At 35.0% G+C, this 23,084-nt stretch overlaps 1 protein-coding gene across 1 annotated transcript in view; it reads right to left on the reverse strand.

The window, feature by feature from the left end:
* GABRG1 (gamma-aminobutyric acid type A receptor subunit gamma1) overlaps positions 1-8,662 on the reverse strand; it is an 84,859-nt gene extending 76,197 nt beyond the window's left edge. Inside the window, exon 1 of the mRNA XM_005554807.5 lies at positions 8,463-8,662. Within this exon, the coding sequence (XP_005554864.1) occupies positions 8,463-8,566 (104 nt within the window). The 5' untranslated portion in view covers positions 8,567-8,662. The remainder of the gene's footprint in view (positions 1-8,462) is intronic.
* Between the last annotated feature and the right edge of the window lie 14,422 nt (positions 8,663-23,084).

The raw sequence follows: 23,084 nt of genomic DNA on the forward strand, positions 1-23,084 counted from the left end.
AAGTTAAATACCTAATGTCCCCATTGCCTTCTTACCTTTGATCCATTGATCCATGAAATCAAAAACTTTCTTAGGAGGCTGAGGCAGGATAATGGCATGAACCCAGGAGGCAGAGCTTGCAGTGAGCTGAGATCAAGCCACTGCACTCCAACCTGGGCAACAGGGCAAGACTCCGTCTCAGGAAAAACAAACAAACAAACAAACAAAAAAACACCACTTTCTTGTACTCCATCTAGAGGTAAACATTACTATTAATTTTGTGTATAGTCTAAATAACTTTTTTTTTGCTATTTTTTTTTTTGAGGACTGAAATGGAATAAGATAATTTAACATTTACAGTATGCAAGCAAAAATATTATGACATTAGGGAAAATCATTTTTTTTCACGTTTCAACAACAGCAACAACTTGAAAATGATTTTTGAAAAGCAAGTAAAATAAGGTTGAATAAAAAACTCAAACTGTAAAATAGAATTAATTTTCTGTCTGTAGACCAGAGCATGAATAAAAGTATACATCAATGATTTTATAATTTGAGATGTGGAAAATTGATTTAGGAGAAAGAAGTAAAATACAGCTTCATTTATGGTCTATTTTATATGGTTTCCTTGGTAAGGTTGAAGATATAGAACTCTTCAAAACTACATCTAAAATACGAAACAAGTAGCAATTTAAATTGCTTTTAGCACAGAGGGTTTCCCTGTTACTTTCAAAAAGGAGTCTGGAAAATTCCCAAACATATCAGAGCATAGTTTATTTATTTAGATTCAACATAAGATTAGACATAAGATAGCTAATTTAAAAAAAGAGTAATATCAGAATCCATTTTAAAAAATTAATTGCTATAGTGGCATGGTTTTAGAAAGAGGATAAAAACAGACAATTATAAAACAGATTTTTTTTGTAATGTCTTTGGTTATAAATTTGAAATTTTTGTAGTTTTTTGATTGATTTTTAATAAAAGAATAAATACTACAAATAAAACAGTATAGCTTGCCAACTTTTAGATTTTTGTATTTGTTGATTATTTGCTATGTTTAGCAGGCCAACTTTGTTCCTTAAAACAGAGTTTAGAAAACTACAAACCACCCAGCCAATTAAGTCTTCACCAAGGCTGGTGAGTGCCCAGAAATTGTAAATGTTCTTTTGTGGCCATTTCTATGTAAGTGCTTTTTGGAGTAAGAGAAAGAATATGTAATTTTTATTATAGTCTATTTAAAAAGTGAACACTGAAGAGACAATATATTGAAATTATCAGTGATTTCTCTATTGTTAAGTTCATTTTCATAGTGCCTGACAGAACGTAAGTTAGACTTAGAAAAAATACAAATCTTGGTGACATTCACACTTTTTAAGACTCTGGGGTATCTATGCTTCAGATACATTCTTCAAGGCTGCTAAACATTTTGCAACATGGAGGCATTATATTGAGCTTATTAAATTATAAAACATACTAAAAGACCTTAAAAGTGGAAGAAAGAAATGGGAATTCATACCTCTGAAGACAGAAACATATATATATTTTCTAAGTTTTGTGATCTTAAATGAGTGTCAAATATTTTAATTGACAAAAGATTGTCTTAGACTATTCACTTCAAAAACTAAGAGAATACAAGTAAGTGAATAGAAAAAGCAAAACAGTCCAGTCTATTCTAGTTATGACAATCTGATGATTTTCAAAATGAATTGTTACTAAGAAATTCCAGAGACAAATATACATTCATAAGCCACCTGCGCAGGGTAACAAATTAGTTTATAAAATACAGTCATCTGAATTAATACTTAAGTTCAATCCAGCCAAGTGGGCTACTCAGTGCTAGTAAATATGGCTCTTTTCTGGAACAGGTATTCTTTACTCAACACACTCTATTACATGTGCTGGAAAATTATTTTTATAATTATACCCATCTAGGATGATCAAGAGGTGAAAGATATCCCTGTACTTAAGCATACTGTACCTATTGTCTTGTTTACCATTATTACCATTACCATTACCTATTGTAATCATTAGTAACTGTTCTAGAAATCTACCCGAAGGTTAACCTAGTGGCTAGAACTCTTGATTCTAGCAGTCTTAAAGTTATCTAGGGAAACAAATCACACCTTGACATGAATATTAAAATATATATTAAATTCACTATTTTATAATCATAAACTTTCTGATCTGCCTATTGTAGCTATAGGTTGGAGAGCAGGGTCTATATTATATTTACTTCTATATGTCTATTGCATAGCACAATCTCTATTACTTCTTAGTCATGTAATGTTTGTCTAACAAATAAGGAGAAATGTCAAATCTCAGAATACATTGTTTCTGGGAGGTAACAATTTCTACATTTCAGGATTTCAAAATTAAACTAAATTATATAGCCTTCAATAGGATGCTTCTATTTCAATGCCACATCTTACACAACCAGAGTAAAGGCTCACCTAAAAGATATAGGAAATCTATATACAAAAAATTCTACCAAACTGTGAGAATCTACCTTTGGCACAAGATGGTAATGTTATCTCTCTCTCTCCCTCTCTCTTTCTTATTCTCTCTCTCTCCATCTCTGTCTGTCTCTCTCTCTGTCTATCTATCTATCTATCTATCTATCTATCTATCTATCTATCTATCCATCTAGCTAGCTAGCTACAGTATAATATGGCTTACCCTTATCCTCACCCCCCTAATAGAACATATAGCCTACCCCTTCCTCAGATGTAAGGATATCTATCTATCTGTCTATCTGTCTGTCTATCTATCTATCTATCTATCTATCTATCTATCTATCTATCTATCTATTTAATCTATATACCTATATCTATCTATATCTATCTATCTATCTTCTATCTATCTATCTATCTATCTATCTATCTATCTATCTATCTATCTATCTTTCACTCATACTGACCTGAACTTATGCCTATAACAGCTGAGAACATACAGTATTTTCCCAGAGTTGCAAGTAATGGCAACTTCTTTGTTGCCCCCACTATACCTCCTCTAGAATTCTGAGCAGCAATTACAGCATTTTATTGTGTTTACTTGTTTATGTTAATATGCTATCTCGACGCAAACGACCAGAGTTTGTGTTCATTGAGCAGGAATTCTGATTTCTGTATCCTGTTCATCTAGCATATAATATATGTCCTATTTATGCTACTTAAACACTATAGGGCAATGGCGTTGTCTTGTTTACCATTGTTACCATTGTATCTAGTTTCCAGAACCCTGCTTAACACACAATGGGCACTGAGTAAATATTCATGGAATGAATGGTGATGCTCAATGAGTATTTACTGAATGAATTAATAGCTAGTGCTATTTCTTGAAACATGGGACTTCAGTTGGCTAAACTATTTTAGTACTGATAGACTTAGATAATGAAATGTTTGAAAATGCAAAAAAAAAAAAAATCTACAAATTTCATCTGCCTCCTATGGAGTATGACAACTCACTAACAAGCTTCTGCTTGAACATGTCTAGTGATAAGGTTTCCATTACCATGTTAGAGAACTGTCGTATTGGGAGAAAATCTGCCTTCATGCAATTTTCACTACTTGGTTATGGTTTGTCTAGTACATCTATAAACAATAAATTCAAACATGATTATATATAGCATCTTTTAAAATAAGATAACCATTCAGTTCCTCAGTAAAGCTTATGTAAATTAAAAATTTTTGCTTTTAACTTTTTAACTTATAGTTTTTTTTTGTCTGCGTCAAGTACTTCATGTGTCAAAATTTTTTAAAAAATAATCTCGCACTACCCATAATACTCCAGAATGTATGTGATAGGTACAAAGTAGATTTTTCTACTGAATGTGATTTTGTCAATGAACTCACAATTTACTGTAGTAACTCTCTTCTCTTCTCTTTTTTTCTCCATTTCCTTTTTTTTTTTTTTTTAATTATCAACAGTAATGTTCATTGTTTTGACTTATATTGCATTCATCATCTGAGAGATGTGGTAGTTAAAAATGCAGGAGGGGTATAGAACACAGGGATTTAAGTCTTGGATTCAGCACCTATCAACAAGATGACCTTTAATAAGTTCACAAAAATGTCTGTTCCCCTGTTTTTCCATCCGTAAAATTGAGAAAATAACAATATCTAGGCATATTCTTCTTCTTCTTCTCGTTAGGTAATTTGGCTAAGTATAATCTTCTAGGCAGAGTACTTGACTTCAGATTTGAAGACATTTTCCCCATAGTCTTCTGGTATTGCTGATGAGAAATCTCTTGGCTCTTCAATTATTTTCCCTTGATTATGATCCATTCTTTCAGCAACTTCTATCTTCAAAAGTTTAGACTTCTCTGTTTATTTTTAGAGTTCCAGAGGTGTATTTTTTATTTTGGTTAAAATATATGTTTTTCTTTAATTCATGTCATAAATCTAGGTCTTGGCAATGAATAAGTATAAGCCCCATTTAAAAGACATTTAAGACTTAGAAGACATTTAAGAACACAAAAAGATCCAAATATTTCACTCTACTGCACTTAAAACCACTTTAACTAGGCTATATCATACTAGAATAACTATAATTCCACAGAATATCTGTTATGACTTTCTTTTCATATAAAATTTTAAGTGTCGGTTTCTTTGCACAGATTTTCTTTCTTGGAAATTTCGTTTCTGGAAATGCATATGACAACTCCACACTAATGGAGATTTTCTGCCTCAAAGAGTTGTCTGAAATCACTCCAGTGAGAAATGATGGAGCTGAAACTGGAATTTAGATCTGTTGGTAAAGGCCAGGATTCTCACTTGAAACCCTGCCCATATGTGAATTACTCTCTTGAAGCTCATTCTTCCTTTTATTTCATGGCAGTCATTTATCATATTTTGGTAATCACTTTCTCAGTATCTCCAGAGTCATTTTTCAGTTTTTTTTTTACTCTTTCTTTTCACTCCTCCTTTGGGCCTCCACCTTCATCATTATATTCTTACATTCAATTAATCTGTTTAATATTTGAAGAAATATCAAACATTTCTTCATGTTCCTTAATCATAAGGGTTCTTCATAGTATAGAATAGAAGAAAGATACTGATCATTTGGATAAAGTAAAAGACTCTGTACTCAGGGGGTTTATCAATTATGACGTTCGCATTTTAGCTTCAAAAATCTTTTTCCTCTCAGTCCTTTTCATATTTAACTATCATGGAATATCTTTACTTAGGCATTTGGTTCTCAAGTTTGGATGGTTATCATCAGCATTTTATTACAAAATTAAGCCAAAAATCTAGACACTTAAAAAATTATTCCTTCATTGCCACCCACACAAAAGATATTACTGAAATTACTTGAAAAAATTCATTTTAAACAGCAAGTTTATTTGCATATTTTCAACTGGGCAACTGAATGCCACATAGTATGATTATTGACTCATGGAAATTGTTTTGAAAAGAGAAAATTATGATTTTTTTCCTTGAGCTCTTTCAATATACAACTCTTAGTCAAGGCTTATTGTAGGTTACTTTTGGTAACAGCTAAAATCTCTTTTTAAACACTTTTTTTTAAAAAAACCGATTATAACTAGATTTTTTTTTCAACATTACAAAGAAGTTAAATCAAGCTGAAGAGATTCTACAGAACTTGTCAAGATGCCAAAGAATCTCCTAGAGAATGATACGCAGGAACCATGACTACAGTTTTAGTTACAATGATAGGATAGTTTTTCATAGTTCATCAATAAAAGGTAAAATGTGTCTCTCCTCCATACTCTTGATGGAAATTAATGAGGAAACGAAGCACTGCAACTGATTAAATTTAAAAAAAAATGCTTCCAATTTGGGGAGTCCCCAAAATAGATGACTTTCAAGATATATTTTGGAAATCATATAAAACACTAAAATGCTTACAAACTGAACTATTTATGGATAGTTTTGGAAAGGAAAACTAACCAAAAGAAAGGGAAAAGGAGAGAAAAATATGACAGTACATGATTTATACATGTTAGCATCTGTTATCGCCAACTAAATATTAAAAAGATAAAAAAGTTCACCCAACAGTAGCTACTTTATTTTACTTATTTTAAAAGAATGTTCATTGCAGCATTATTTTTTAAATTTGTTTTTTAGCAAAAGCATGCTTGTATTTCCTTTTAATTGCCGTATTTCCCAACTTGGTCTCATAGAATCCAATGGAGAAAGAAACTTGTTCTAATAACATTCTCCTGGTTTGCCTACAAAAGTGTTTCTGTGTCAAACTTTTTCCAGTCACTGAAGAAAACAGTTTACGATGCATCTTAAGGAAAGCACGCTCACATTTGGCTTTTATTGCTAGCTTTCTATCTCATTTTTAAAAATTATGGATTTAGGGGGTACTTTTAAAAGTATATCAGTATATCATGAACTCTCATAACTGAGGCCTTATGGGCTAATTAGAACAATGGCTTATAAATTTATCTTTTAATGTATATTTATTCACTGGACAAAATAATCCCAGTTACCTATATTACTATGATAATAGAAATTATGTGTTAACTGTACAATACCTTTCTCACTTATACATATGGTTACAAAGTCCATAGCATTCACACTTAGAATTTCCCTCTTGAAAACTACTTAGATAAAACAGTGAAGCAACCATTGACTTATTTCACTTTTCAGTTGAAATCATAGATGTGTTGAATGTGAAAATCTAAATAAGTCATATGTGGTCTACTACTCTCCTTCATTTCATAGATGAAACTGTGTTCAGAGAGGTTAAAGACCCCTTGCCACATGAGATCATGTCTCCAGGCTTCTAAGCCTGCCCTCTGTCCCTACAGCACACATCTCTTCAACTCTGAGAGCTTGATGAGAGTTCTGGAGCCAATTACAATGATCACAAATATTTCCCAAAACAAAACATGTTTATTTAAAATAAAACATCTCTTGGAATAGATAATATGCTCTTTACTAAGCAGCTTGCCTATTTGGTTGAAAGGAAAACTTGTATACAATGATAAAAGGTTGTTTCAGAAAACCACTGGTAAATCTGTTTTTACTTCGGTAATATTATGATATACTTGTCTACCTAAATATCTTCTATAAAATGCTATAATATATTCAAAGAATAAGCCATTATGGCAAAACATATATAAGAAATAATTCATCCAGTAGTATGTTTATGTTCGTGTCAAACATTTAAGAATCTAAGGGAACAGGGTAAAAAAAAAAAAAAAAAAAGAGAGAGAGAGAGAGAAAACTTTAATCCTAAAAAAGTACTATGTCAAAAACTTCTAATAAGTCTAATATTACTTAGCATACTTTAATCCAATCTCTATTTTCTGGAAGAAAAATATACACATTCTATATGCTGGTGTGGCAAAAAAAAATTCACTCTAGCTTTACACGTATGTTTATAATAATAATTCATTTTAGCAGTGATACAAGTAGTTATAAAGGCATGTTTCTATCTTCATAGTGATTGTATTTTACTTTTGAATTCTATACAGAATTACATTTATAATAATGTAATGTTAAAAGTACATTTATTTGAAACAAGTTGCATGGTATGAGTACCATGTCCCAGACCTTTATAAGTGTCTATATCTTAATCAACATATTTTAGCTCAAGTCATCCACTACTCCTACATTTAATCCATGAATGATACCTAAGCATTTGATTTTTCTACCAGAACGATTTAAAAATTTTACTGAAAGGTATTACAACCCAGTTTTGTTCCTGTTAAATTTGAGATTTGTGATTGGCGATACTCTCTTCTTTCTCTCTCTCTCTCTCTCTCTCTCTCTCTCTCTCTCTCTCTCTTCTCTCTCTCTCTTGCCTCTCTCTCCTCTCTCTCTCTCTCTCTCTCTCTCACACACACACACACACACACAGCCAAGACATTCATGCGGCCATACATTTTTAATTACTGATGGACAACCAATTAAAAGAAAACACTCAAACCTGGTTCAAATTAAATATACACGGTTATTTTTTACTTGGATACTATACATTTTTAATGCTGATAGATTTTTTTTTTAGCCAGATTTACAATCTTTCTTGATGTAAAACACTGGTTTGTTCCAGAAAGTTACCAAAAACCAGGAAAGGGGAAAAGCAATAGCAGTAGGTAGAAAAGCATCACACATATCACGCTGTTTAACAACAAGTTTCAGAAATAACTTTGTTTTTAAAATGCAGAATCATCCAGAAAGTTCATCGGTGGCATTCATTCAGCAAATTTACTGGCAAAGTCATTTCTACTCCCCCTCACTCTCTCCCAGTAAGTCAACCTTCACTAGTTCACTAATTTATACTCTGCTTGAAGTCAAAAACAACTGAACCAACCTCATGCTTCAAAAATATGTTACTTTCCTTCTATCTGAGAATGAATAGATCTAATCAGAAAATAAAACGATGGTAAATACCAAATATGTGTTAGGAAATACAAATTACTTAACGTAGAATAATTTTTAAAAGACAGAGGAATAAGGGGAAAGGAGTAGATAGCAAAAAAATAGTTTTAAGCCCCTGAATTTACTCACCAGTTTCCCAAATGCAGGGTCAGTAACAAGAAGACCAACCTCACCCCTCTACTTTGACTCCGCAGAAGAAAAGGGGAGAAGAGAAAAGCTTTCAAAGGACCCATCGGAATCGCTTTTTCTATGCGTGTGCTGCACTAGCTCAATTCTCCCAGCCAGGACTTTTCCTCCCACCTCAGCAGCAGCTGGCTGAGTACAAGAAGGGAGAGTGTGGAAAGGCAGTGCACCTCCCAACCAGGTAGGATGCGACTCCCATCAGAATTAAGCCAGCGAGCCAATCAGGCCGAGAGGATGCTGGCATAAATTATCTTAAAAAGAGTTGAGCCAATCGGTAGCCCAAGGAGGCGGGGTTCTCCTACTAGAAATTGAGCCCAGTAGGGAAAAGGGCTCCGTTTTTCTAAAAGAAAAACAAACCTCTTCTCCCTTGCAGCCGCGGAGAAACGTTTGAGTGGCCTTGACAGAATCCCTCCCTAGGAAGAGGCTGCTTTCTCCTTCCCTTCTGCTCTTCCTCTTGTCTGACTATTTCGGGGCCACTGCCTCTTTCCTCTCCCGCGTTCGGATTCTAAATCTGTCTTCCAAGAGAGACCCGTGGGAAGCAGGCAGTGCCTAATTGGTTTTCCCCAGGTTCGCGGGGATTCTGTTAATTTGTGCTAATCATCTTGTTAATTTTGTGGGTGGGGCGGTGTCTCCTTTCTCTTTGCAGATCCAGCACCTGGCAGGATGCCCCGCACAAATGAGCACTCAGGAGATGTTGAATATGTAATTGAATGAATGAACGAATGAATGAGCAGGCTCCGTGCATTCCTGGTTACCACTTTTGCTCGCTACATCCCCCTTCCACCGCCTTAATAGTGAGAGAGGATTTGCAGTCTTCTCCCGCCGGGCACCGAAAGATGACACTAATGAATGATGCCAGGCAAGAACTATCTCATCTTGCAAACACAAAAACAAAAGTCTGATTTTATAAAGGTTGTCTTAGCCATAGGAGCTGTAGACCTATTAGATGGGCAATCCTCTTTTGCATCTGTTAAGCCCCAGTGTTTGGACCTAACTTCAGAGGCTCTGCTTTGAGTTCCTAGCAGAGCCCGACAGTTGCCGTGGTAACCAGAAAGCCTCCGGCAGCTGGAACAACTGTACAGGCGAAGACGCTGGAGGTGGTGGAAGCAGGCGCTTTCTCTGCCCAGCCATCTTCTGTCTTAAAACGCCTTCCCAAGAACATGCTTCCCACGGAAGCTTCCTGGGGTTGGAGTCTTTAGCTGTTAATCCACCCCACAACTACCTGGAATTAGCCAGATTCTGGTTTGAACTGCAAATTACCACCCAGTTACCTGAGCATATTTGTCTGCATCAAACGGTTTAAGCCAGAAGTAACAGGGCTTGTGCACGGCCGTAAGGTAACTGTTGCTGCACTACCTACTGAAATCACTTAAAGAAACTGGATAGGGGTAATGAGGTTACTGATTCTTGTTCTCGCCCGAAATAACAAACAGTGTACTGCTAGGCATTTCTCCCCGTCTTTGATTGATTCTCCACCCTTTTAGTCTCCTCTGGAAATGCACATTGACCATCCTTGTTTTTCTTCTCACACTACACATTAATTAGGCAGTATTTTTCTCTTCCACAATGCATGTTAGTCAAGGTAGCCCATATCAAATAGCTTATAAAACAGCAAAGTTTAATTATAATAGATTTTAGGGTGAATAAATTTACGTAAAATGTGATGGCAATATAAATTTGAGGTTTTCTTTTCTTTTACTGGTTCAATTAAGAATGTGCTTTGGATAGCTATTTAACTGTTTCATTGAATGTACACACTAATTCACTGATCTGATTGGATAGAGAACTAGGAATTAATTCATTAGAAGTATGTCGTGAATAGCAAATACTTGTCTGATTACTCTTTGCATTTTGCTAACATTGGGTAAGGTTTGTAAACATTGATGGGAATATGATACTTTATAATATTGCATGAAACAGTAGATGTAATCCTTCCATCAATAATTTTTAACAAGATTTTACTCTTTAATTTTACATATACAACTGAAAGACACTGAGAACAGTTAAAAGAAATTAATGAGGAATGGTGAAGGATATCTCCTTGGGTAGTAAGAATTTGCCTGTTTATTCTTGTAAAAGATTTTTAAAAACTGGAGAGAATTTCCTGTATTCTCCAAAATCCAGGTTTTTGCAAGTTTTATGCTGAAACTTGCAACTTGATTCATTCATTTATTTCAAGTACTTTTATTTAATCATTTCTATGTTTCCTCCTTTGATAGATATTTTCTATTTTTATAATATATTTTATGGGAAACTGATCCTATTCTGCTGTAGTTAATTATAATTTCATATGGACTATTATATGTAAAGGGGGTTTGAATCCTGCAGAACCTGGCAAAAAGGAACGATAGTGTTAGATACCACCCATGTGTTGACCCTGACAGTCTGTCTCATTTGATTTGATAAACCAGCTGTACGTATGGTGGGGAGGAAAGTGGGGAAAGATACATACTGTCAATTCTGAATAAAGCAAATAAGGTCCATCATACTCATCAAATAAACTAGTGTCTTAGAGGGACACACTCATTGACTCATGGAGAAATAAGATCAGGTGTCTTACAGAATTCTAGGTTAGAATACTAGAAGTTGCTATAGGTAAGGAAGTGAAGAAAGCTCTCTTCCATTATGATAGTGGTTTTCAAGTGGTGACAACTTGACCCCATGGAACTTTTGTCAATGTCTAGAGATATTTTCAGTTAACACAATCTGGGGGTAAAGGCAGCTACTAGTATTGAGTGGGTAGAGGCTAGTGTTGCTGCTATATGTACTAAAATGCAAAAGAAGACTCTCCCACAGCAAAGAATTGCAGAGCTCAAACTGACAATAGCACCAAGGCTGAGAAGCCCAGACTTATGAGTGAAGAGAACAGTAAACAGAGTCTACTAAAACTGATGATTTCCTTATATTGTCATCGAAGTCACCATTTCCCTCCTCCTTCTTTGAATCACAGTCATTATCCACTAGGCTTATATCTAGTTATAATGACTATCAACACAGTGCACAACAATTTTTTCCCCCAAATTTGTTCAGGGATCATCTTAAAATAAATGGTGTACCTCTTTAAAATGCAGATTCATGGGCTTCTTCATTAAATATAGTTTTTAGCAAGAAATTCTGAAGATTTTTTATGCATCCAAGTTTGAGGACAAAGGTTCTACCATCATCTCACAAAATAACCAGCGAGACAGAGACCTGATCATATATGTTCAACCACGACCTTAGTAAAGCAGGGGTTCAGCATGATTCCTCTGTCCATTGTTAATTAATTAATTCAAAACTATTTATTAAGAAACTGTTATGTCAAGAACTAGGCCCGGAATTAGAAATACAATGGTGAACAAGTCTTACTGCCTTGGTTTCTTTGTCTATAAAAAAATAGGATAATAATTCTGCTTAGTTTATAAAGTTTTTTAAAGGATTAAATGAATTAATACACAGATATCACTTGAAACAGTGCCTGGATAATTAAAATTACTCAAAATTTTAATACTGTTACCTCACTGATGGTCGGTTTCAAACCTAATTATTCATTCCAGTCTCTAGTATAGCACCTGGTACAGAAGAGTTAATTTGTAAAATGTAGAGTCTATTAGAAAGAAATGAGATAATTAGGAGACACTGTTGTGCTCACCCTACCTTCAACATTATCTTGATATTGCTTTCTCCAGAACAAGGAGAAATTTTGAGTTGTATTCTACCTCTCCTGATACACTTTTCTTCACATGACCAAAACTCTATACTTCAACCAATGCATCAGTTTCAAGTTCCTAAACTTATCCCTCAAAATCATCCATTTTTGTTTTGTCACAAGCTATTCCTTAGGAGACCTTTCCCTCTTCGTCATCTATTTAATCCCTGTTCATTCTTTCTGGTTAATTTTATGGGCCTTTTTTTTTCAAAGAGCCCTTTACTGATTGTTCATTGCACTCTAGTCTGCGTTACAGAGATGTCCTATATATAATAATGTTTAATAATTTTGAGCATTAGCTGTGTTCTCAGGCATTGTTCACCAGTTCTAGGTTATGGGTGCACACTGTTATCTGTCCTCCTAAAGCAAATGCTTTATTTCTGCATCATGGAATGTATTACATTTTTGGGAACTGTCTGTATTTCTACCTAAACTTCTAGTTCTGTTTTAAAATTTCATATAGTAAGGATTGATACTGCTTATCAGATCTGGTATTATGTCATGTGCTTAACAGTATATGTGCATATTTGATTAGCACCTCTCTCTCCATAGAATGTAGCTCTATGAAGGTAGGGCCTTAATTTGCTTTCATCACCTGTGTATTCCTTTCATATGAAGCAGTGGCTAGAGGGTAATAGGCAGTCAATAAATATTTGTAGAATGAATATAGATTCAATGCATAATGTACTAAACAAGCAAATGAATAACTTTAACATATATGTTTTATATATATGACATACATATATATATATATGCTATGAAGGGATCTCTGTTCCTGTGTAGTGGTGTCTAATGTTCAGATCCAAGTAGACAAATTCCAGATTCTGATACTTGACTTATTCCTTCCCATGAGACCATGAGGAGCAATTATTTTTCTGATCCACTGCTTGTCAAGACCAAAATCAACAAACCCTGCCATTTCAGTTTATATAATCAGATTATTTTTTATAATGAAACAGAGGTGATGACCGGCACAAAGATATTTTAAAAGACTGAAAGCTTGCAGTCTTTCTTTGCCAACCTGTTCAATCTCCTTAATCCTGTACCTGGCCTCCAGAGTGCTGCCAAGATATAGTCCAGAAGTTAGTCCTTGATGTCAGATAGGAATGGATCTCTGGCTTCTAATTTAAAGACCAATGTTGTTTTAGCTTTTTTGTTTCTGTATTATAATTTCTGAATCTGAACTTTCATCACTGATTATCTCTACTCTTTCTTATGTCTTCTGTGTTTTCCTTTTACTTGATTTTCCCACAAACATGTAACTGTGCTCTCGTGTCTAATATTAAAGTACACATATACACCATCTTTTCCTTTTCCCCCCTCAGCCATCCATGCCTTTTTAAAGCCATCCTTCTCTTTTCACCAGCCACTCACTCACTAAACTCTCTGATCTAGCTTTTGCCCCTGTGACACTAATGCCTGCATGTTGCTAATCCAGTAGAAGTTTCTAATGCTCACCTGTGTGATCTCTCATCTGCATTTGGTCATCCCCTCTTTCTCAAAATATTCCTAGATGTTATTATATTATTTTTTCCCATTCATCTTTTGCTAATTCTTTCTAGGCTTCTTAACATGCTTTTTCTGCCTTGCCTCAACACTTTGGAGTTCCTCAAATATTAGACTGACCTCTTTTCTTTTTGCATCACACTATCATCATTGGCAATCTCATCTATTATCAAATATTTATATATTATTGAAAGAACTTAAAAATATCTCCTTAAATCATATTGCAAGTCAAAGAAGTTTTATTGGGCTTCATACACATAAATCTAAATAACACCAGCTAGCTAGCCCAACTAGAGATCTTACAGTTTTTTCTTTTCCCTTGACATATATGTCATCTAATTTATCACAAGCTTTTTAAAAAATATTTCCAAATCTTATCTTCAAACTATCCAGTGTAAATAGATTGTGTAACCATAGGTTCATACATAAGGTGGCCTTGGTTCAAAACCAAGATCTTCTATTTGCTTATTTTTTCAATGCCTTAGTTCTCATGTGGTTACTGTAAAAATTACATTAGTTAGTTTATATGAAACATGTAAAAGAGGGCCTAGCACATACTAAATGCTCAGTTAATCTTAGCAAGCATTACTACTGCTATTGTCAATACTCATCTTCCTTCTAGCTCTACTGCCAATTAATCTAAGTGGCCATCAAACCACTACAGTCACCTTCCATTTCTGATCTTGTCTACCTTTTACTTATTATTTATATAACTACTAGATTGCCCTTAAAAAAGGTGAAAACCTACAATTCTGTCCATTTTAAACCATTCAATTACTTCCTATTCTAGTTAGAACAAAATGCAATACTATTATCATGGCCTGTGAGATGCTGAAGCTTCTGGCCCCTACGTCTCTCTCCTGCTCCATCTTTACAGTTCTCTCCTCTTCTCAATATGTTCCAACCAGAATGACTTCCCTTTAGACTCTCATTGCCATGCCTCATTTTCACTCAATGGTTTTGTAGATGATTTTTCTATATCGTAATTATTTCACCTCACCTTTCACCCTTCCTCAGCTATTTCCTTGTCCTATTTCCACTTTCAGCTTCACTAGCCCATCCTTAAAGAAATCTCAGTTCTCCAATTTAAATTAACTCCACCATTATAACATCTAATAACACCCAGCACTTTTCGTTCCTGATATTTGATGTATTTTAAAATTAATTGATTCATTTAATTCAAGAGATAGTCACTGAGCACCTGGGTTTCAAGCACTCTTCTATGTACTAAGGATGCCATAAATGCAAAAAGCAGACGGATTTTTATGCTCTCATAAAAAGCATTCTATTGCATTCTGTTAAAATTTCTATGATATAAATTTTAGTTTTATTCTTAAAAATATTTTTACAACCAGTCTAATTTTCATCTCTTTTCTAAACTGTAACTCATTGATGGCCAGTTATTATTGTTTCTTTCTTTATTTACACTATCCCTAGTCTAGAATAGTCTCCATCACAGCCATTTATTGAATGAATAAATGAAGAAAGGGATGAACTGAAACATTTCTACATTACTATCTCTATAATTCGGGTATTATGTTCCATTTCTGTATACTCAAGTTTCTTTCCTATAAAAAGCTAGGATATTAATATGAAATGTGCAGAATTGAGGTAATATTATTATATAATTAAAAAAATTATCTACTAAATAACTGTCCCCAATAAATGGTAGGGGTGTGGAGTCAGGAGGGTAAACCCCTGCGAGCATAATGAATCATGCGGTTATGCTATCTTTGCAAAAAGAAGAAATGCAGAGTCAAGTAACATAAATTTATATTCTGCTTACACTAATTATTTTTGTGATCTTTGGCAGATCCTATCTCTCTGAACTTTAAATTTCTCAATTACAAAATGAAGTTAATGATTATTTTTATCATTACAGGTGAGTATGAAGATAAAATAATTTTAATGCAACTCCTTGTAAACTATTGTGATGCAGAAATATAGTTGTTAATATTATTGCTATTACTTTTTGATGATCAGTACAAAATGACAAGAATCAGAGAAGGCATAATAAAGAAACACAAAATATCAAGAGTTAACAATTACATAGTCCTTGTAGTTTGCTACATATCATATATCTTAATTGATTTGGATAACTTTGCTTATTTAAATCCCACAACAATCCTATCAGGCAGTCACCAGTAGTTTTCCTTTATTTTGTAAATAAGGAAACTGAAGAGAGGAGGTTTAGTAAGCTTCCCAGGTCACAAAGCAACTATATAATTAAGCTAAAATTTGAACCTAGAGAGTCAGGTTTCAGAGCCCAGGTTTCGAACTGCTACGTGAAAGTGTACTGAACAGCAGACGAGTCATGATATCTGCTTTAAAATAAATTGTTCATATTTCTGCCAAGGCCACCTTTTCCCCCTCAGATAAACCAACTTGGCTATTTCAGTGACTACATACCAGGATATCATTGTTGTGAAAACCTTTCATATTTCACTTTAAAGGGCCATGCCATAAAAATGTCAAAAGTGTGAAGAGTTTTTAAAGAATGGTCCTCATGCAGCCATGTTTCAAGAGAATATAATCCTGTTTAAGATATGAGACACTTACAGGAAAGATGTCCAGCACTGGGAGATTTATTGTAGCCTGACATTTAATGAAAACCCTAAAGGTTTTGATGGAGCTTTATTATATCAATTACTCACTTACCTCATATGTAGCCTAATATATTTTATTTTAAAAATGCCTTCCTTGCAGAACTGGCATTGAAATAATAGCCCCCAGGGCATCTTTGAATGGGTCCCATCCACTACCTAACTCCCTAGTCATCCAATTTATAGCCTGTGATGTGTCTATTTATGTGGCTTTGGCTAGCAGCTAAAGAATAATATAATTTCCTATGGTTGAAAGGGTCCAGAGAGAAAGAGAATCTTCTTATACTTGCATATTTTCACCCGCATTTGTCTCACTGTAGCTTCCGGTCCACCAAAATACTCAGCAACTACGTATAAATACCGCCAAATTATTTAGAGCCCCATGAGGAGGTACCATGCACGCCAAGAGAATTGCCAGTGTTTATTGATAGAAATCTGTGGAGCCCATATGGAAATGAGTTCTAAGTCAGTTGGATCAGATTGAAAAGACTATAAATGTGTTCAAATGATTGGTACACTAAACAAAGATTCTGAATTCAATATATTAAACCAAGAAGCTAAAGAGTGTTTCTGACACTTTGCTTCACTAGCTGACTAAACCTTTACTCAAAGGTAATCTATAATAATGAAGTTGAAATGCCCTTAGATCTGCAAAGCAGTTATCCAAAGTTTTAGGAAAAAATGGTGGTTAGAGTGGGTTGGTCATGTAAGACCTGTTAGCCAGCCCCACTAATGCATTTATGAGGCAAACTACAGCAGATTTAAAGAACTCTATGGTGGCTATTACGTAAAGGCCAGGGATGATAGTAGGAAATAGTATGATCAAACTGGATTCCTGAAATTCAATGGGAACAGTGGGATCTCAGGAATTCCCTGTATTCAATGAGCATAAGATTCCAGAATGGCAGGGGCCAATTGGCAACAATAATAAGAGATAAAATGAGCATCATCTTAAGAGTTAATGTGAGCACTAAATTTAATATTACCGTATTGGAAAGAAGAACCCTAGCAGTAGACAGTGAAGTTTGACGTGAAAATATCCTTGGCGTTAGTGTTATAGATCAAATGTTTGTATCCCTCCAAAATTCAGATGTGCAAATCCTAACTCCCAATTTGATGTTAAAAGAAGGTGGGGGATTTGGTAGGTAATATATCATAAAAATAGATCCCCTGTGAATAGAATTAGTGTTCTTACAAGAAGAAACATGAAAGTGATTTTTCTCTTGGTGACGTGAGAATACAACTAGAAGATCACCATCTGCAAACCAGGAAGAGTGCCCTCACCAGATACCAGATATGTTGGCCCCTTTATTCTTGGACTTCCCAGACTCCAGAAATGTGAGAAATAAACTTTTGTTTAAGCTGCTAAGTGTATGTTATTCTGTCATAGTAGTATGTAACTAAGAGAGTTAGCTAATTTATTATGTTGTCCTCAGAACTGAAGTAGGTGATTGTTCTACAAAGTCTTATTGATGTGTATAGGCAGAAAGGCAATAGATCTGATAATGAGAGATGTGATTTCAAGTACCACCGTGATGTCCAAACCTCCTATCCAATTTTAGTTGTGGACCAATTTATGGACCCAGACTATCTTAATAAAGGAGAGTGTAGGTTCCTTTAAGTAATGATGTGTCTATACAATCAAAGAATTGTACTGAAAATCTACTTCCTAGTCTTCCTCCAAGAAATTCTGCCACTATTTATTAGAGTGACTGAATATTTTAGAAAGGGAATAACCAGTCTTTTAGGGACTGTAATGCCCTGGCACAAGCTAACAGAAATGTTTGGGTACTCAAAATGCCACTGTGGTCTAGTTGTCATAGTAAGGACCTATGAATATCAGGTGATAACTGTGATTATGGTTGGGTCCACAGGAGGCCTATGTCTCTCTGCACATATCCTGTGGCTTTATCCTAATTAAAAATGTGCAGTGGTAAGAAACATAGAAACTGGCAGAACACAAAAGGTTTTTTGACCTATGGAGACAAAACCAAGTGGAAGCCATAATAACTACTGTCACCTACCAACATAATAAGAAACACATAAGACCACATGTTTGCCTCATCTAGGACTTGAAAGGTGAAGGAGTGGTATTTCTCATCAAATGTACATTCAGTTTTCTTATTTGTTTTGTATGGAAGGCAGATGGATAAAAGAAAATGATGGTGGATTAATAAAAAATGTAATTAGGTAATGATTTCACTTGTAGCTGCTATCCCAGATGTGGTTTTATTGCTGCAGTTAATTAACAATCCCCTGACACCTGGTATGTAGCAAACATTTAGTGACAAGACCCATTAGAAGAAGTCTACTTTCAGCTGAGAGAGTTAACAATACACTGCCAACTGACAGGCCTCAGTGTTAAATCAAACATCCAGCCCCATGACATAATCTAGACTAAAGGTACGTTTATTGGCTTTCTGTTTTATAAAACATCATACTGTTCCATTACAGGGATGACACCATGCTGATCGGATCTGGTGAACATGAAGAATGATATACTCTAGAACTTTCATAAGACACATACACACAGGGTAGAAAAAGAATCTCATAAAAAAATCAGGGGCCTGGTACCTCACGATATTTCTAGGGTTTCAATGGTCTGCACATGTCTAGATACACCTGTGAAGTTGAAGGGCGATTTGCTGCATCAAGCTCTTCCTATCATTAAGGAAGAAGCTTATCTCTTTCAATTTTGGAGGCAGTATATACTTTATCTAGGTTTATTACTCCAACCTATTTCCAAGTACGCTTAAACTCTGTTTTGCATTAGACTTTTATTCTTTTTATTAGGACTCAGAAAAAAAGAAAGCTTGCAATAAGTTCAGACTACTGCACAAGCTTCTCTCTCACTTGGGCCACAGGATACTGAAGATTCAATTATGTTTGGCATGATTGTAGCAGATAGGGTTACTGTATGCCCCTTTGGGGAAGATTCTTATTGATAAATCGCAAAATATACTTTTAAACGTTTAGAACAAAGCTATAAGCTAAACCTAAGATTATTATCCCCTTTTAAAGAAATAATTTCTGGCTTGCTACTGGTATCTAGTAGAGATTGAACACTTACTATAAGCCACCAAGTTGCCATATAACATGAGCTACTCATAATGAACTAATATTGTCTGATCAACAAATAATAAAATAAAAATTGACAGAAGTCAATCATAAAGGGCACGTGGTACATATATCAGGCTTGAGTGGTACCTGAAGATGTAGAAAAGCCCCATGAGCAAGTCAGCCAGATGTCCATGGACCTTACTCTAGCTTCATTTCACCACATATTAACCTTAACCCTTAAACTTAACTAGGAGTTTTCTAATACTGTTTAATTGAGGAAAGAAAAAAATCAGTCTTTGTCTACAAATGATTCTGTAGGATTGACTTGAACCACCCAAAAAGAAAACCATAGTTGTACAATTCTACTTCAGGGTATCTCTGAATAAAAGGGTAAGGAAAAAAATCTTCAGTAAGTTCAAAGAGTATACCTGTTTGCAGTTTTTTTCTTCCTGAAATGAGAGCTAGTCAGAGATAGCATCTACATCAATCCTAGACTATAGCCAAGGGTCAGATACTTGGAAGGGACACAGTTTAAACTTGATAAAAAGTAGGAGTAAGGGAGAAGAATTTGGACAGATCTCTATAAATGGGCAGGGAGTCAAGATATTATTTTTGTTCCATCTGTGAATTCTCACTAGATTAGCTTCAGCAGAGGAAGATACCCATAATCAGGTGAACAAGATCATCTGTTGTGTGGATATCAGTCACTCCCATTCACCAGCCACCCCTGTCCATATGGAATGTGCTCTTAAAGTAAACAAGGCAGCAGGGATGAAGGTTACACATAGATTCAACAACATGGAATTTTACTCACCAGGTATTGTCTGACTTGATGACTGTCTAGTCTATTTATAGCAGAACCTCATATTTAGCCCAATAATGGTTACATCCTCTAAGACTATCAGTCAGTCACTTTGTAGCAATGGAGAAAAGACTCCCTATTCAATAAATGGTGCTAGGATCACCAGCTAGCCATATGTAGGAGACTGAAACTGGACTCCATCTTTTCACCAAATGCAAAATCAATTGAATCTGGATTAAATACTTAAGTATAAAACCTAAAACTATGAAACCCTTAAAAGAATACCTGGAAATACAGTTCAGGACAGAGGCCCTTGCAAAGATTTCATGATGAAGACACTAAAAGCAATTGCAACAAAAACAAAAATTGACAAGTGGGACTTAATTAAACTAAAGAGTTTCTACACAGCAAAAGAAACTATCAACAGAGTAAACAGACAACCTACAGAATGACAGAAAATATTTGCAAACTATGCATATGACAAAGATCTATAAGGAACTGAAACAAATTAACAAGCAGAAAATGAACAACCCAATTTAAAACTTGGTAAAATAAATGAACAGATGCGTCTCAAAAAAAGACATACATGTGGCCAACAAGCATATGAAAGAAAATGTTCCACATCACTCATCATCAGAGAATTACAAATCAAAACCTATATAAGATACCATCTCATACCAGTCAGAATGGCTGTCATTAAAAAGTTTAAAAATAACAGATGTTGGTGAGGTTGTAGAGAAAAGGGAACACTTATACACTGTTGGTGAGAATGTAAATTAGTTTTAGCCACTGCAGAAAGAAGTTTGGAGAATTCTCAAAGAACTTAGAACTACTGTGTGACCCAGAAATCTCATTACTGGGTATATACCCAAAGGACTGTAAATTGTTCTACCATAAAGACACAAGTATATGTATGTTCACTGTACCACTATTCAAATAGCAAATACATTCAAACAACCTAGATGTTCCTCAAAAGTGGACTAGATAATGAAAATCTGGTACATATACACCATAAAATTCTGTACAGCCATAAAAAAGAACAAAATCACGTCCTCTGAAGCAATATGGATAGAGCTGGAGGTCATTAACTTCAACAGATTAACACAGGAACAGAAGACCAAATACCACATGTTCTCATTTATAAGTGGGAGCTAAACATTGAGTACACACGAACACAAAGAAGGAAACAATACACACCAAGGCCTACTTAAGGTGGGAGGGTGGGAGGAGGGTTAGAACTGAAAAATCAACATCTGTTTTTCTGTACTTCTACTACACTGTATATGTGGTCTATTTATAGCAATTTGTATTTTTATTATGGTGATATTTTTATTTTTATTTTATTTTATTTTACTAAATAGAAGACTGTGTCAGGAACTCATTTCTCTCTCTCTCTCTCTCTCTCTAAATTATTTATTTATTTATTTATTTATTTAAGATGGAGTCTCACTCTGTCACCAGGCTGGAGTCCAGTGACCCAATCTCAGATCACTGCAACCTCTGCCTCCTGCGTTCGAGCGATTCTCCTGCCTTAGCCTCCCGAGTAGCTGGGACTACAGGTAAACGCCACCATGCCCAGCTAATTTTTATATTTTTAGGAGAGATGGGGTTTCATCATGTTGGCCAGGATGGTCTCGAACTCCTGACCTCATGATCCACCCGCGTCAGCCTCCCAAAGTGCTGGGATCACAGGCATGAGCCACCGCGCCCAGCCAGGAACTCTCTCTTTTAATTTTGTGTCCCTAGTACCTAGCAACAACAGGCACACTCTTGTGTATGAAAAAATTGGATGAAAAAGAGAATGAAAATTTGTTGTCAATTATCTATTTATCTCTATTTACCCGTCTAATACAGCTTTGATGTTTCCTATAAATCTCACATTGAACTGTAATCCCCAATGCTAGAGGTGGGGCCTGCTGGGAGGTGTTTGGGTCACGGGGACAAATCCCTCATGGGTTGGTGCTGTCCTCATGATAGTGAGTGAGTTGTCATGAGATCTGGTTGTTTAAAAGTGTGTGGCACCTCTCCCAACCCTCTCTTGCTCCTGCTGTCATGTGATACACTGTTTCCCCCCTTTGCCTTCTTCTAAGAAGCCCAAGGCCTCATCAGAAGCTGAGCAGATGCTGGCACCATGCTTCTTGTACAGCCTGCAGGACCATGAGCCAATTAAAACTATTCTCTTTATAAATTACCCAGAGTCAATTATTTATTTACAGCAACACAAGAATGGTCTAACATAGTATCTACTTGACTATCATCTGCAAAATAACAAAATTTAAGTCATGAAAACATAGTAAAAATTAAAGACGTGTCAATTGATTTGAGTGCAAATGGTGAAATATGTAAGGGTTAATATGAGAAGAAATTACTCATTAGCAATTGAGATATTTCAAGGCTTTGCTACAAATTAGTTGTTCATAATTATGATATATTGCAGTATTGTTGGACAAAACCAGACTTGAAAGTTAATCAGGGAAATTGTGTCATATCTCATGGGTAAAAGAGAGGAATACATTTGTCTGGATATCTAGGGTAGTGACAAAGAACAAGAGTATGCCAATTAATCTCTGAAATATTATGAGGCACATAAACAAGGAATACAGAAACAAATGGGGGGAAATTCACACTAAAATGTTTTGCAAGTAGAGTAGCTGGAGAGGAGTAAGCCTCTACAGATTTATACGACATATATGCATAATATTTTAAGTATTTCTCCAAAATCAAATACTCGATTAATACTACAGATTTTTAGAGCCCGTTTCAGTGATCATACACAGTGATCATACACATACACATCATACACATTATGATCAGCTCTGTTATTCTCTGAAAATTGAATTTAATTTTAGCAATATGCTATTAGTTATTTGAAGTCAGTATTTCATTTAGTAATAGTCCTTTAATTACCG

Source organism: Macaca fascicularis, chromosome 5, assembly GCF_037993035.2.
Source record: "Macaca fascicularis isolate 582-1 chromosome 5, T2T-MFA8v1.1".
In the NCBI taxonomy this organism is placed as follows: domain Eukaryota; kingdom Metazoa; phylum Chordata; class Mammalia; order Primates; family Cercopithecidae; genus Macaca; species Macaca fascicularis.